General features: G+C 40.3%; 1 protein-coding gene across 1 annotated transcript in view; it reads left to right on the top strand.

Annotated features, from left to right (window-relative positions):
- Positions 1-4,688: 4,688 nt before the first annotated feature.
- The window catches only part of GRPR (gastrin releasing peptide receptor), a 30,375-nt gene continuing 18,321 nt past the window's right edge, over positions 4,689-16,742 (top strand). Inside the window, exon 1 of the mRNA XM_046673136.1 lies at positions 4,689-5,101. Coding sequence (XP_046529092.1) covers positions 4,689-5,101 — 413 coding nt within the window. The remainder of the gene's footprint in view (positions 5,102-16,742) is intronic.

The following is a 16,742-nucleotide window of genomic DNA, read 5'->3' as shown; positions in this document are numbered from 1 at the left end:
CCCTTCTCAGACTTTAATGTGCACATCAGTCCCTTGGGTTCTTGTTAAAATGCAGATTATGATTCAGGAATCTGGGTGGTGTCTGAGATTTTGTATTTCTAACAAGCTCTCAGGTGATGCCCATGCTGCTGGCTCAAGGACCACACTTTGGGTAGAAAGGGCCTGTAGCACCGATCTCCTAAACGTGTTTCCTTGCTCACCCTCTCCCTTTGCAGAAGAGAAAGCACAAGTAGTGTCATGGTGTCATGATCTCTGGGTCATACACAGCTTGCATCATTGGTCCCCAGCAGAGTAGAGTTATGGAATCCCCTGGAGACCTCATGAAAAATACTGATTCTTTTTTTTTTTTTGGTGAGGAAGATTCACCCTGCGCTAATATCCATTGCCAATCTTCCTCTTTTTTTTGCTTGAGGAAGATTAACCATGAGCTATCATCTGTGCCCATCTTCCTCTATTTTGTGTGTGGAATACCTCCATGACATGGCTGATGAGTAGAGTATGTCTGCGCCTGGGATCTGAACCTGCAAACCTGGGCCGCTGAAGTAGAGTGCGCAGAACTTTAACCACTTGGCCACGGGGCTGGCCCCAAAATACTGATTCTTGAGTTCCATCCCCGCAGATTCTGATTTGGTAGGGCTGGGTAGGCCCCCAGAATCTGTATTTTTAAGAAGCACCTCAGGCAATCTTGATGATTTTTTATGAACCAGTGTCTTATAGGCTAAAATCCAACCTGAAACCTCATGTGTAAAGTCTTCCCCAGCAGATCCAATCTACTTTATTTCTCATTTATTACTCCCCTCCAAACCTTTGTTTCAGGCAGACTGTCTCTCAAACAGACCCGGAGCATCCCCTTCTCTTTAGTCTGGTTCCACTTACAAATTCTGCCCACACTATAATTAATTTATCTTGCCTGTGTATGTTCATTGTCACTCTGCCAGGAATGCCAGCTACTAGAAGACACAGTGCCATGCACATAGCTGGTGAGAGGAGGCTCTCTTTGGTTCTGTCAAGTCCACCCATCTTCCCAAATTCTACCAGGCCACTTCCCCCTTCATATTCAAGTCCCGCAGAAAATCCACTTCTCTGGAAGAATGGAAAATGTGACTCTCTTGACTGAGATAGAAGTAGAAGTGACACCCCTGCCCCGACACATAGAAAGGATGCTGAGTCACACTCCAATTCTATTCGGAAACTAGAGTCTCTGAGGAGAGGGACTTTGTATTGTATTTGTTCCTTGTCACTTTCATAAGTCAAAGGCATCTCATGCTCACCATTAAAGAAAAAGCTAAGCAAATGTCTAAGTATGTTTGGTGATCTGCCGGAAGGTGACACATAATGGTAGGGATGGAAAGAATCATTATGGCTAATGACTTGAAATGACATCAGAATTCTCTAATTAGCTTTTTAAAACATCCTTGATCTCAGAAAATGTTAGGTGTTGAACCTCAATATATCTTCATTCCTAAAATACCATTAGAAGAGTCTATAGTGCTGTGGAACACATGATGCTAACACCAGCCATGGGAAATCAATATCTATCAGTATCAGCTTAACTTACATGGGAAGAAACACTAATGGCCCCGTTGGATTTAAGAAGTGAGGCTGACTCAGCACAAAGGGGTGTCTAAAGAAATAAAGGGAAACAACAGCCAGGAGTCCTCTTTGTGAAGCAAAAATATGCCCTCTAGACCAAACTTTTTAACAAGAATACAAAATCCCTCACAATCTCACCCAAACTTGCCTCTAGCTGCATTTCACTCTGCTCTTTCCGCAGCCCCTCTCTTCCACTCTGGATGGCGTTTCTGGACTCATAGAACAAGACCCCTGCCCAACACCATGCTCTTTCCTTTGTGCCTCTATCCTAGGCACATACTATTTTCTCTGTTCAAAAGGTCCTGCCAAACACTTACTCAACCGTTAAGATCAAATGTCACCTTCTCTGGAGAAAAGGTAGTTGCTTCATCCTAGGAAGGGGATGGGGTCTAAATTGCTGTGACTTTTTCTGTTTTAAGAAGCCAGAGTTTATTTCTATTTAAATAAAACTCAGAGAACTTTCAGAAGGTTAAAAGGCCCAAAGATATCTAGGTTTAATGTAATATTATAGTCAGGTGCTGGCTGTTGCTGCCTCTGTTTTGAAATCCTCGGGATAACCCTGGGCAGTTCAATGCCTCACTGATTCTTCTAATCTGAGCATGGTGAATGCCAGTGAGTTTCGGCATAATTCATACAAGGCTATCCTTCCAGTAATGACCACAAAAACAATGCCAGCAGCAATCATTGTCATTGAGAGGAAGAAAGGTAAATAAGCAGAAAAGAAAGCCACCACAGCATTTTCAAGAAGCAAAATTACTAATCCAGTATAGAACAAACAAAAGCATTTGCAGAATCTATGTGAAAACACTTCTTGTGTTATTCTTTGAAACCAGGTCCTCTGACTATGAGCTTGAGTAGCTGGGATCATGACAGGTCTTACAAAACAAGTATCTCCTTGTTATTTTCCTCAGACTCTTGCATAGTGTCTGGAAACTGGTAGATGTTCGAGAAATGTCTTTCAGGTAAATGGAGGAGTTGCTGATTCACCTGTATGAGTAGGATCTATGGCCTATTGACCCAAAGTCAGTTGCTCTTCCAACCTTATTGGGCTTTTCCAAAGTAAAGTCACAACAACAATCTCTCTCAATCACAACAATAATAGTATAGTAATAGCGGCTAATATTAATTGAACACTTACTATATGCCAAATACTATGAAGTCCTAACATGGATAATTTCATTTAACTTCACAAATTATCCCCACTTTACAGACAAGGAACTTGAAGCTTAAGACACAAAGTAATTTGCCAAGGCAATGAATGAGGGAGCCAGGATTTCAGCACAGAGCCCATATACTGCATTATTTAGCTATACCACTAGCAACTAATCGACACCACGAGGCTCGTGGTTACGGACTCATTATTGGTGATAGCGGTCTCCACTGAGAAGCTCTTCCCCATCCAGGCATGCAGCGTCAGACTCTCTACTGATGGCTGAGAGGAGCACAAGCCCTTTGGATTTATGGAAGGAGCATGGCAGCCATCTCAGAGTTGTAGACTGCCACTGGAAATTCCCAAGACAACACACTTGAAGGTTTTCTTGGTGGGCCCTGGCATGGTGATAAGTGCAAGCTTCTTTATTCCTTATGGATCCTGAAAAACCAAACCTTCACATGGCAATGCCTGTTAGTGACTGGCTTCCTGTGATGTACCTGGAAGAGCTGCCTCCACATATGTCTTGAAGATACACCCTTGTAATGTATTTATACGTTGTTGCCTAAAGGTCTAAGCTCAAATCTCCTAGTACCTCCTCAATAAAGCCTTTCCCAGCACCCTATCAACTCTAAATTATTTCTTTCTACTCCCCAATTCCTTGGTATTCTAGCTGTAACTCCTTTATAGTTCATTTCCCACTCAAAGCTGAAGAGGAAATTTACTATAAAATGTGGCAAGAATTCAATAAAAAATTGCCAATAACTGCATCAAAATGCCAGTTCACATAATTTTTAGATCCAGTGACAAAAGACCCATTTTTCTGGAAAAGACTACTGATCTTTGAGAGTTAAGAATACAGCCGGCTCCCGACTTAGTTTCTCCCTGGTAAAGGGAACAGGAATGGCCTGGCAAATCTACAGGAAAGAGCATGTGTGCGTTCTACTTCTGGTTTTTTCCAGACGTCAGTTCCTGAAGGTTGAAGGCATGAGTCCTGTGCCTGTTTTCGCTCAGTAGCAGTCCCGGTGCAAAGAGACAGTGGGAAGGCTGAGTGGGGACAGCTCACGCACGGACACCCTGTGCATCAGTGTGCGTGTGATTCAGAGACAGACCTCGTTTTATAGCAACCTTAACATGTCACTCTAACATATTGGAAAAGAGGAGAAAATGGGATGTGAGTCCCACCTGGATTCATGGGCACAGTATCAGAAAGATTTCCAGTGCCTTTGCAGAGTGCTAGCCACACTTATTAAATACCTACCGCAGGTGCTGCCTCTTAAATGAGACGTCAAAGGCATCTATTAAGCCACATAGATGTAGCAACTGCAGTCTGCTGGTTGATTCTCATCTGGGGAGAACAGCCGACTGGGCAGTGATTGAATTGTCCAGCAGGGGGCTGGCATTCTCTGCGTATAAGTAGACCTGGTTCCTCTTCAGAGCCTCAGCTCAGCCGAGCTGCCGTTTGCTGGTGAAGCCGGTGACGTGCAAAGCATCCTGCCTATAGGATTTGAGGCTTTCTCAGTGCAGTTTTTTTCTACCCACTTTAAACCTTCAGATTCTAAATATCAGGAAAGACAGGAAATGCCGTGTGAAAAGAACAGGCCAAAAGTTCTTAGGAAACTGCAGCCAGGGAGACTCAGACTAGAATGGAGGTAGGAAGAGTTGCTACAGAGTGGGTTTCCTTCTAAGCCCTTTGTTGGCTGAGTTTTTGTTGTTACCTTATTGAATTTAGAGATGTATTGCATTGGTCATGTGAAGGCCAGAGCAGCACCAGCATCAAAATAGTGACAGTTTTGAATGCACAGTATATACGTACGCAGAGTATTTTTATTGAAGAAGATAAAGAGCCCAGCACAGACTTTATTCTCATCTTCACCCAACTGCAAAATCAAAAGTTAAGAAACAGCATCTAAGGGCACTTTTTAGGTGGGAAGGAATCCAGAGGATGGCTCTAAATGATTGTTTGCCTCTGAACTTGGAAGTGGACCATTTTGTACACTGCAACGTCTCCAATCACAGTGTGGATCTCCCCACGAACGACGACTGGTTCCACCCAGGGATCCTCTATGTCATCCCTGCAATTTATGGGGTCATCATTCTGATAGGCCTCATTGGCAACATCACCCTGATCAAGATCTTCTGTACCGTGAAGTCCATGCGAAATGTGCCGAATCTGTTCATCTCCAGTCTGGCTTTGGGAGACTTGCTCCTCCTGGTAACGTGTGCTCCCGTGGATGCCAGCAGGTACCTGGCAGACAGATGGCTGTTTGGCAGGATTGGCTGCAAACTGATCCCCTTTATACAGCTTACCTCCGTGGGGGTGTCTGTCTTCACACTCACGGCTCTCTCGGCAGACAGGTAAGTACCCGAGGAAAGTTACATTCTCTCTGAGGGTGGTCAGTGCCTCGGTAAATGAGCTACCATGTTGGGACAGACAGAACTGTTTGCACAAAGGGAAGTTTTACTCAAACTCAGATTCCCTTCCGGGCGTGTTTTTGTTCTGGGGATTGCTTCTTGAGTTTGACACATTGGTTTAAAAAAGAGAAGTAGTGGATGGCGGGGATGAAAGGGGACAAATGAGCAAAAACATCTCCTCACATAAGATTGAGGTGCATTTCCTGGAGACGAATCCATTTGACATTGCTTTTTCCTAACTTCTCCCTCCCTGCCAAGTTAATTGATTGATGAGAAAACAAAATCACACCTCATGGAGTTTAAATCTCAGGCAAATGTTTCGTAGAAGCAATTCAGAGTCTTCGGAGATCACCACGAGGAGAAAATAAGCAACATTTCCTTGAAATTCATTTTCCTCAGACAGCTTAACTTTTCTCACAGCTGATTTTGTATTTGGCTTTCCGTCACTGAATAGTTTGTGAGCTGGTTTTTCTGAGGATCTCTTAAGTGAAATCAAGCATTATTTGGATTTTTTCCCCTTGGGAAAGCTCCATTCAAAGTTGATTTCTAATTTGAATATCTTTATTGATGTACCTCCATAGCCAGTGCCTTTGATGTTTTGTCGAGGGGGAGTCCGGTACAATGTTTGATTCCAGGAAATATACATATTCGTGAACTGCATGTCTTAAGTAAACATGATGCTTTAAAATTCAGATTTATTCACTCTTAAAAATTCACATTCATTCTTTGAATATTTCTGAAGCGTCTATCATGTAAAAACCACTTGCTTGAATTAACCAGTCAGGAAATAGCTGCAGGTTGTTCACACAAATTGCTGAACGTATCTTATGTACTTCTGAGCTCTAGAAGTTGGACACAATAATGAATAGATTCCAGATACATCAGAGACAATATGGTCAAATTAAGAAAAACTGGTGCAATAAACCAGAGACTATAAATTTTTATTTTAAAATCAACTGTATGTTATGATGTTAAAGATAAAGGATTTGAGAGCGTAGCCCGGGAGAGGCATAGAAGCGGCTCTTGGAAGTTTATACTCTGAAGAAAATGTGCCACATTTTAACACATATCGTGCTGGATTCTCCTTTGGTAGAGGAACAGACGGTCCCTAGGTGACCCGGCTTTGTCGAGTAATGGACAAATAAAGATAGTGTTATCAGTGTTTGTAGACATGTTATACTTAGCTGCCTAAAGTACACTGCTCGACACACACGACAACTTCAAAGATTGAAAAAGAGTAGCCCAGAAACTAGGTTTGCACATCGCACCAGCTGGACAGGGCTTCTCCACCCCACCCCACCCCCACTCAGCTCCAGCTTGCTCTAACCTTGACCATTTGCCCGCCAGGCACTACTGACCACAGGCAGTTTCACGTGTTGATTCAGGGCAGGCAAACTTTGGAGCAGGCAGGCAGGTGTGTGGCTCGTTACTACTGGCCAAGGGCACTTCAGGATGAGGGTCATTTTCTTGATGGGAAGATGAGATTTTGGTCTCCAGGTTGGTGAGTGCAGTGGTACAGATGGCGTTTACTGTCTTCTTGGGGAGGGGAGAGGAGGGAAGGGGGCAGAGAGGAGAGTGAGGGTGTGCAATGTAAAGATGCAGCTGCAGGGAACTGTTCTCTGGAGTTTCAAAGCAGACCAAATTCACCATCAGCAGAAAGGCTCTTTCAAGAGCCAGGTTGCACCCTGTGGCAGTTCTAGTGTTTTCTCGGTAAGTTTATAGTTACTGCGTGTCCTTCCCAAGTTCGGAAATTACTGTCAGCTTTCATATAACTAACTTTGCGTGTTTTGCTAAGGCTTCAAAAAGCTGGTGGATCACCTGAATCATAGGCAGTGCATCTAACCAATTTCAACAAGAATAGATATTGAGCTAGTTAAATAATATAAGCCTGTACTTATCTCTTTATTTCATTTTTAAGAGCTATTGGAGTCTTATAACAACCTCATGAGGTTGGCAGGACAAATATATATGTAAATATCCACACACGCACAATATCTATATTTCTTCTTCTCAACAAGGTATAATCTATCAACAGTAAACTGAACAAGGGTACAGTTCAATATATTTTTACATATGTCTATGTAACAACATGACCACCACCCAGATGGAGGTGTGGAACAGTCCTAGCACCCCAGGAGTTTCTTTTATGCCCCTTTCCAGTTAATACAGAGCCTCATAGAGAGGCAATCACTAGCCTGAATTCAATTACTGTAGATTATTTTTGCCAGTTCTTTAATCTCATAAATGAAATCATGCTTGTTATGCTCATCATTATGTCTGTGACAATCATCCATGTTGGTGCACATAGCAATGGTTTGTTCTTTTTAATTGCTGTGTAGTATTCCATTATATGAATATGCCTCAGTTTATTTATCCCTTCTAATACTGATGGACATTGGGTTGTTTCCAGCTTGGGGTTGATAATAACCCACTCTGAATATTCTTATTTATGCCTTTTGGGGAACATAAGTGTTTATTTCTCTTAGGTATATGCCTGGGAGTAGAATTGCTGGGTCATGGGGAGCATATGTTTAGTGAATATTATCAAAGAGTTTTCCAAAGTAGTCGTCTGTATTCGATAGATTGGTAAAAGGGTGAACCAGAAGACCCTCCAAGCTGGATGGTCATTGCAATCATTGGGGAGCTTTAAAAATACACCGATTCCTAGCTCCCATCCGAAATCCACTGACTCAGAGTTTCTGGGGTGTGAACCAGTGTAGCGATAATCATCCAGCCTGCCCCCTGTAGGTTGGCCAGCAATGCCAGTACTCATTCCCAGCCTCCCTTCTGCAGTTCTCCCCTTCCCCAGGTGAACTTGAGTCTTTGTTAATATGAAAAGAATAGCATTTTCTAGAAAAGTTTATACTGCTGCCACCAATAGGAGACTGCAAGGCAGTCCCAGAATCCAGAATTCTGGGTTTGACACAGCTGACTGATTACAGATTTGCGTTCAAGCCCCTTCACTATTGGTCCCCACCATCTGTCTCCTTCCGTGCTTTCTTCCCTTCACAGACACGATGATGTCCTCATAACACAGTGGTTACACTGACGAGTTCCTGACTCTGCTTCCTTGCTTATGCTGTGTCCCACCCACTCTCCAGAATGCTTTCTGCTTTCCTAACTAGAAGACTTTACTCCCCATCCCATGGAATGTATGGGCTTGGAATAGGCATTTTAGGCTTTTTTCTGCCACTACTACCCACATAAGGAAGTTGGACCAAGTCACTTAACTCTCTGACCTTAGTCGAATCGTCTGTAAGATAATAGAATTGAGCTAGATTATTTCTAAGGTCCCTTCAAATTTTAAAATCTTCTGATTTTTAATTGTCATCTTGCCTATCATTCAGAATCTGGCTTAAGCCTCCTCTTTAAAGCCCTAATTTGGACCATTCTAGCCCGAATTTCCAGCCTTCTTCTAAACATGAGGCTTATTATCTGAGACATGAATTATCTTGCGACATCTTTCATCTTGTTGTTTTGAAGTATTTTACTCATCAGTCTTTTTTTAGCCTCTCCTGTATCCATTGTTTTAACTTTTCAAGTAGATAAAAATGGTGAGAGTGGAGATTTTTTATATTTTCCACAGTGCCTCACATGGTTCCTTGTACCAAATGGGTGATCAATAAATATTGATTAATTAAAATTATGGTTAATTAATGCATACTTTTCTTCTCCTTATTATTCTTCCCCCTTTTCGAAATTTATCTGAAAGCATAGTTTTAAAAATATATCACACAGTCACCTGCTTCTTATCTGTTTCTCTCTATTAAGCTCTCATATTTGGGTAAATGAGAGAAAAGCTATTCTTTTTGAGCCAATAAATAGATTTGTGGGAATAAATAGATGAGTGGATGGATGGATAGATGGAAAGGTGGGTGAGTGGATGAGAAGATGGATGGATGGATGGATAGGTGGATGGTTGGATGGATGGATGGATAGATGATTGGATAGATAAGTAATAGTTGGATGGATGGATAGATGATTGGATAGGTAGATAAATAGTTGGATGGATGGATATGTTTTTTTACATACTGGTCTTTCCTACTAGAAGCCCATCTCTGTACTAGGTGCCTCAGTATTATGTAAATGGAACTTAAGGCCTGAATTGGACCCTCAACAGAAAAAGCATGAGGAGAGTTTGCTTTTTCTTTTCCAGTAAGCATAAAGTTTAAAGCTGGATTTAATGTTGACAGCATACAATCCCCAAGTTATATTGTGCCTGCTTCGGTATTGTTATTCAGTGCTTTTCCTGCTAGGATGGAGCTGGCAGAATGAATCCTAAGGACAGATGTCTACAGCAGTTCCACTGCACCATGATCCTTCTTCTATTCCATGGAAAAACTCTTCATAAGTTTCCTCCTCTCTTGCGATTTGGAATACATAAAGAAACAGGAAATTTTTACCTTTAGGCAAACTTCTTGAAGTACAGATTTTTAAAATTAATTGCAAGGAATTTATGAGATAATGTAGTATTCAGCCTTTCCTGACATCTAGAGCTGCATTGTCCAACTTGGTAGCCACTAACTACATGTGGTTATTTAAATTTATATAAAACTAAAAATTCACTTCCCTAGTCACACCAGCCACACGTCAAGTGCTCAATAGCTGTGACTTTACTGGACAGCGCAGATAGAGAACATTTCCTTCACTGCAGAAAGTTCTAGTCTACAGTGCAGAAGAGAGTTTGCCCTTTGCCTTGGGGTCCAAATCTCTTTCCCAAGATCTGTGTTAGCTGCTCTCTCTCATTGAGGGTATCAGGATTCCTCAGAAAGGCAAATAGCAAATGCCTCCCAGCTGCATGGGCTCTTCTTGTCTGTAAAATATCTTCTACTGGAAGATACCCAAAAATGAAGAGGGAAGAAACCAGGCAGCCCAATACAATCACCAGTCATGGGTTTGGGAAATTTAGGCATTGGGGAATTTAGGAATTGGTGAGGTTTTGAGACCTTCTGAAGAATTCATGTGGGGTTCACTCTCCAGGTCTGCATTATGAACTTCTGTCTGATCCCTCCATTCTCTTTTGCCAGGCTCTCTTCCATCTGCCAGTCTATCTACCTTTCTATCCCAAGACTTGCCAGAATAATCACTGCTCCAACTAAACTCTTCTCATTGTTTCCCACACTTGCCACCTGACTTCTCTCTCTCACTTCATTTCCCCCTCCCTAATGGCTGGGCTCTATTCCCTCGATCTATCCAAATCCTATCAGTCCTTCAAGGCACAGTTCAAGTCCCTTCTCCTCTATGAAGCATTCCCTGATCTTTTGCTTTCACTGATTTTTTCCCCTTCCCAAGATGTTTTTGCCTCTATTGTTCATTAAATACTGAATCTATCCTAGCTTGTATTTCTAGGTCCTTTTTATACATGTGGTTTCTACTTCCCTGATCATAGCTCTGTGGGGTCTGTGCTGTCTACAACACCCAGACCCATCTTACATCTAGTAAGAGGACAGGAACTATAGCTTGGTTGGTGTTGGAGCAATGACAAAATGATAACATCCAGCAGGTACAAATAGAAGTCATCTTAAAGTTCAAAGTTGTTTGACACAGAGACCAAAAGATGGAATTTGGCCTTGTCACAACAAATTCAGAGTGGCATCAGACTAGAACCTTACTCTCCTCATTCCTCGTCCCAATTTCTTCAGGGGAACAGGAAACTTTTCTTCAGAAACCATCAATTCCATCAACTCCAGAAACCATCTGATTCCATTTTCCTTCTCTGGACAGTGGGACCTACTGATCCCAAACCCTACAGTTCTGAGGGAAGATACCCTGAGTGACTCCAAGGTGGTCCCCTTCTAAGGGGATCACCTTAGTAATTCCAAAGGATCCTCTACTGTTGTAGAGACCCGGCTTCACTGATTCCAAGGAGATTGGCCCTTTCTCATAAGAGAAGACAATTTGATTTCTTGTAAAGCATCTTTCCCAGAAAGTCCCTCTGTTAGAAGATTTTACATGAGCCACCAGTCCATAACGTCTCTATAGTATGATTTTTCTGAAGCACATGCTGCCTCTCTGGAAGGGAACTCAACTCATGTCTCGCCACAGTGATGGATCGTCACAGCTGCTGGCAGACTCTAAGAGTGCTCAGAGGGCAGGGCAATGGAAGTGGGGTTTCCCAGCAAGGCTCTTTCAATTGGAGTGCTGTGGAGAGAAGGGCAGCAAAGAACTTTGACCTTGTCTCTCATACACTATCTTTTAATGTGTTAGACTTTCATGTGATTAATTATCATTTCTGGCAACCTAATGTGCATGGAAGCAAAAAATAGCACAAACTTGATCATGAAACATAGAGCATAGCCTGAAAGGGCTCCCCGGTGAGGTTTTTTTGAATGGTGTGTGTCAATAACATCCTTTGAAAATAGACTAAATTTGCATTCTTGCACTTGTAAATCCTCCTGCTGTATGGGGTTTGCATCAATTCTCTCTTAATTAAAACACAGGTTTTGCAGAATAAAAAAATTTTTTTTCCACTTCTCTTTTTCTACCTCCCAGTAATAGAACAAAGTATTTTGTTTATTACAGTCAACTTTGAAATTTGGGTGATTAGTATCTGATATTTGCTGCTACTTAAAATGGCTTGATTTGCCTCGGAAACTCTAAGAGGCTACTGGTTCATTTTACCCATTAATATCACCTTCTGTAGGAGGCCTTCATTGCCCACTGAATCTAAAGGAATGACCAACACTATTCCATCATCTAGTTTCTTTTTTCAGGTTGATCGAAGTATAATTTACATTCAGTAAATTTTTAGGTGTACACTTCTATGAATTTTGACAAACTTATATAATCCTATAATCACCACCACCACAATCAAGATATAGAACATTTCTATCATCCCCCAACTTCTCTTATGTCCCTGTTTTTTTATCCCCTTCTTCCATCCCCAGCTCCTGGCAACCACTGATCTTTTCCAGAATATCATATGAATGACATCATACAGTATATGGTTATTTGAGTTTGGCATCTTTCAACTCAGGTTGTTGCATGTATCAGTAGACCGTTCCTTTTCGTTGCTGAGTGGTATTCTCTTGCGTGGATATACCACAATTTGTTTATCCATTCTTTGGTTAAGGGGTATCAGGGTTATTTTCAGTTTTGGGTGATTATGAATAAAACTGTCATAAACATTCACATACAGTTTTTGTATGGATGTATGTCTTCAAATCTCTTTGAATCTTTGGTAAATATCACCCAGTATTGTTTTCTTGAGAATTATTTTGTTCATTTGTTTGTTTACTTGTTTACTGTCTGTCTTCCACCACTAGAATATAAGCCCCCCAAAAATGGAGGCTATCTCATTCATTAGCATATTCTCTGACACTAGAACAGTTCCTAAACTGTAGCAAGTGCTTGACAAGAGTTTGTTGAATACGAATGGATGGATGCATGAAGGAAGGAATAAAAGAATGTATGAATTCTGGTGGGTCCTACTGAGTGAACCTGGAGTAGTGGATTCTGGTCTGTGAATCATGTTCATTTCCTTTGATGTTAACAGAGTGATGGTCCCAACCCTAGATGACAAGGCCTTTTCTAGGTTTTATGTGGACTGTTTGGAGGAAAAACCAATAAAATTGTGAATACAAAGTTAGGTAGAGACGTGAATGTTTTAAAATATTTAGAATTCACATATTAGATTTAGAAATCACAGTAAGTTACAATTTAAATAAGTTGATAAATTCCATGAACATCACAAAATCCAGAAAAATAACATAATATCAATGAATTAACTGCCTGACATGTCTATCATACTCATTTTCTTAAATATTTTGGCTTCATCCTCATTTGTCTCCTCTTAAAATTACAATAGTTTGGTGATACCCTTTTCTATAGAGAAATTAGATAAGTCGATCTTCTAGCATGGTTGATTAAAATTGGTCTATTAATGAGAAGTTAGAAAAGTTTCTTTTATAACTCGTTATTGGTAATGTCATATAAATGTTTAGGATTATTTGAGAAAGCTACTCTCAAGTTTCTTTCCTATATGGATGTAAAATTTCACAGCATTTCAAGTTTTCTTATGCGTTGAGTGATCTTAAATACTCATTTAACTGACGACACCTGTAAACCTATTTGCCATGAATGTCTTCACGTTATGAGTTTTAAGTTGTCTTCATCAATGTTGGTACTTTGTGGGTATGCATAACACGAGTGACCTTGCACAAATGTATTTGCTATTTGTAATTTGACTACGGGTTTCTGCCCTATAAACACAGACACTACGATAAACTCGATTTTGCTGGTATATTTGGATTTAAATTGCCATCTTATTATTCTGTTTTCATTGGTCTCACCTGTTTCATAATCCTTTTTCCCTCCCTTCTTGCCTTCTTTTAAGTTAATTAAATATTTTAATTATTCTATTCCCCTCACTCCATGAATTTGTTAATTATACAAGCTGTTCTTAATATTCTTTTCAGGGCTACCCTAGAGTTTACAACATGTATCCTTGACTTATTGGAATTTACTGTAAATTGGAACTTTCCCATTTCTCAGACAATGCAATGATAATAGGACATTTTGGCTTCATTTTCATTCCATTTTGCCTTTTTTTTTTGGATATTGTTATTCTGTATTTTAATTCTCTCTATGTTTTAAAATCCACAGGACATTATATTTATTGTTTTTACATACTTTATATTAGCTCACATATTTACCTTTAGATTTAGGTTGATTCCTGTATTGACCTTGTCTGTTGCTCTCCACTCCTTCCTGCATTTTCATCCTGTGACTTCTATCTGACATCATTTTACTTCTGCCCACAGAATGCCCTTCAGTATTTCATTTAGTGTAAGTCTAATGGGGATACATTTTCTGTTTTTGTTTGTCTGAAAATGTCTTTATTTCATGTAATTTGGGGGAGGATATTTTCACTGAGCATAGCATTGTAGGCTGGCAGTTCTTCTCTTTCACAATTTGAGGTTGCCATTCATTGTCTTCTAACTTCTGCTGTGAAGTCAGATGTTATTTTTATTGTTGCTCCTTAAAATTACTGATTTTTTTCTCTTTGACTGATTTTAAGATTTTTCTCTTTATCTTTGGTTTTCAGCAGCATTACTATCATGCACTTGGTTGTGGTTTTCTTTGTATCTTTTCTGCTTGAGATTCATAGCTTTTCTTGAATCTGTGCTTTGAAGATTTTAGCCAGTTTTGGAAAGTTCTCAACCATTGCAACTTCAAATATTGCTTCTCTCCTATTATCTTTTTCCTCTCCTCCTTTATTCTGTTTACATATAAATAGAACAACTACAGGTTAACTTTAAGCTTTTAAGGACTTGTCCCTCTTTGGTTGTTTTTGCTTTTATTGAGGCAGGAAATTTCATACTACGGTCAGGCACCTCTGCTACTGAGAACTACTTTTAACACAATTTCATTTCACCCTGTCTTATAAATTTCTTATTCCCTTTTCTGTATGTTCCATCCTTTTTTCTCATCGTACATCAGTCTGGCCATTTTCAGCTTACTAATCCTCTCTTCAGCTATGTCTATTCTGCTTCTGAAGCTTCCATCTAATTAATTTCGGTTATAGTATATTGTAATTCTAGAATTTCCATTTGGTTCTATCTTGTCATCTAATTTCTTGAATTAGTCCCAATATATTGTAAAATCTCTCTCTGGTAACTCTAACATGTGGAACCTCTATAATTCTGTTTCTATTATGTATTTTCTTCTCTTGTTTTTTGGCCATTTTATTTTGTCTCCTGGTATATGAGGCAATTTTTGTTTGACTACCTGGTCTTGTAAATGATGAACTGTAAATAATTTGAGGCTCTGGATGGTATTAAATATCTTCCAGAAAAGATTGGCTTTTGCTTCTTGCAGGCAGTTAGGAAGTGGCAGTATATCTGACCTAATCAGGGAGTGAGCAGATTAGAGGCCAGGCTTTGGTCTTTGTGACAACTGGTCTGTTTCTGGTTCACCCCTAATACTAGGGTGTACCCCTTTGGGCATCTCAACTGAAAGCTGAAGGTGTTTACCTGGGCTCCTCTCTTTGGTGGACCCTGAACTCCATTTATTGTTTCTCTTAATCCTGTTGACACAAATAATCAATAATCAATCTATAAATCAAAATTGGGATGAGTTTATTCTATGAGCTAGTCTGAGAACTATAGCTGGGGAAGATGACCTTCACCAGGGAAGGAAGCACTCCAAAGAAGTGAGGTGTAGAGTGTGGTTATCTACTATCTTGGAACAAGGAACATATGTCAAATATGACAGGAATATCTCTTTTTACTACAGTCACAAGCGGTTTTGCGAGCACAGTAGGTCAGTGGTTACCAGATGATCACAGCAGGTCAATGGGTGGCAGGTCAGTGGTCATAAGATGTACATAGTAGGTCAGGTTGATCCTTAGTTTCTGGGAAGAAATGTTATTTTTGAAGAAATTTTGATATGGGAGGGAGGCACACATATCTATGTTTAAAACCAGTATTCTTTGCTTGGGACAGTGTACATGTTTAAAGCAAATGTACAATTGCATGTTCAACAGGTCCTGTCAGGCCTTTCTGGAAAAACAAGGTCAGGCCGAATCAGTTTTAAACCAAATGGCTTCCTCATATACCTCAATATATTAACTTTTCTTAGTGTTTTTCATTTATTCGTCAATCCTCTGCTCAGCTCAGTTTCTCTGCTGTTGCTTGAAATTTGGTAAATGCCTTAAAGGGAAAATGATGCTGAATAACAACTTCATCTCTTTGCACTTCCCTTCTCTCCAGGATTTTGGCCCCTTGAATCCTTACTGCCTTAGTATTTCTCTGATGTTTTCAAAGAGATTTTCCAGCTTTTCATTTCAGGAGAGCTGGTCAGCAACGAGCTAGTCTGCCATTATCAGAAGTGGAAAATCCTATACCACCTCTCTTAAAGACCTGATCAGCTACCTCAAAGCTACCCACATCCCAGTTCCTCTAAGAGGAGTACAGAACTATCTAGTCAGACCTGTGGGATCAGCATTCAGAGCCTCAAATTATCTCAGCAATTTACATTCAGAGAAGGGAGCTCTGGCTAACCTCAAAGTGAGTAAGTCAGGAATCTCAGCCGAGGCCTGCAGTGGTGGACCCGGCCAAGAATTGTAGGTACATCAAAGCCTCTGGGATCTTTCAACTAGGCCAGGACTCTTAGCCCCAATAAGCAGAAGCTAGAGCCAACAGTCAGTTATGCAGTGATTGATAACAGCTGAAATTTCGTGAGCAGGAAAGAGCCAAAATGTTCCTAAGGTATATTTCTTTAAACGTCACTTCTTTATTGCTGTCTCTTTTTTTGCAATGTGCTCAGACCAATTGGCCAGTGGTAATAGCTAAAGGTTACATAGGAAAGAAATAAGGGGAAAATGTGAAATGCAGCCACATAAAGAAATTTATTTCCAGTGTGAGAAGAATTTACTGTGACAAAAATATGTCCATGTGACTCACTTATTTCTTCATGCTGTCTACATATAAATGGAATAAGTACAGTTCAATTCTAAACTTTTCAAGGTTTCTTTTTTCCTTTTGGTGGTTGTTGTTTTTATTGCCAGGCAATTTCATACCAGGGTCAGGCCTCTGTTATGAGAAATACTTTAAACACAATTTAAAAACAATGTAAAATTATG

The sequence above is a fragment of the Equus quagga genome, chromosome 10, assembly GCF_021613505.1.
Source record: "Equus quagga isolate Etosha38 chromosome 10, UCLA_HA_Equagga_1.0, whole genome shotgun sequence".
NCBI classification, from domain to species: Eukaryota; Metazoa; Chordata; class Mammalia; order Perissodactyla; family Equidae; genus Equus; species Equus quagga.
This window is presented reverse-complemented; position numbering and strand designations above follow the sequence as displayed.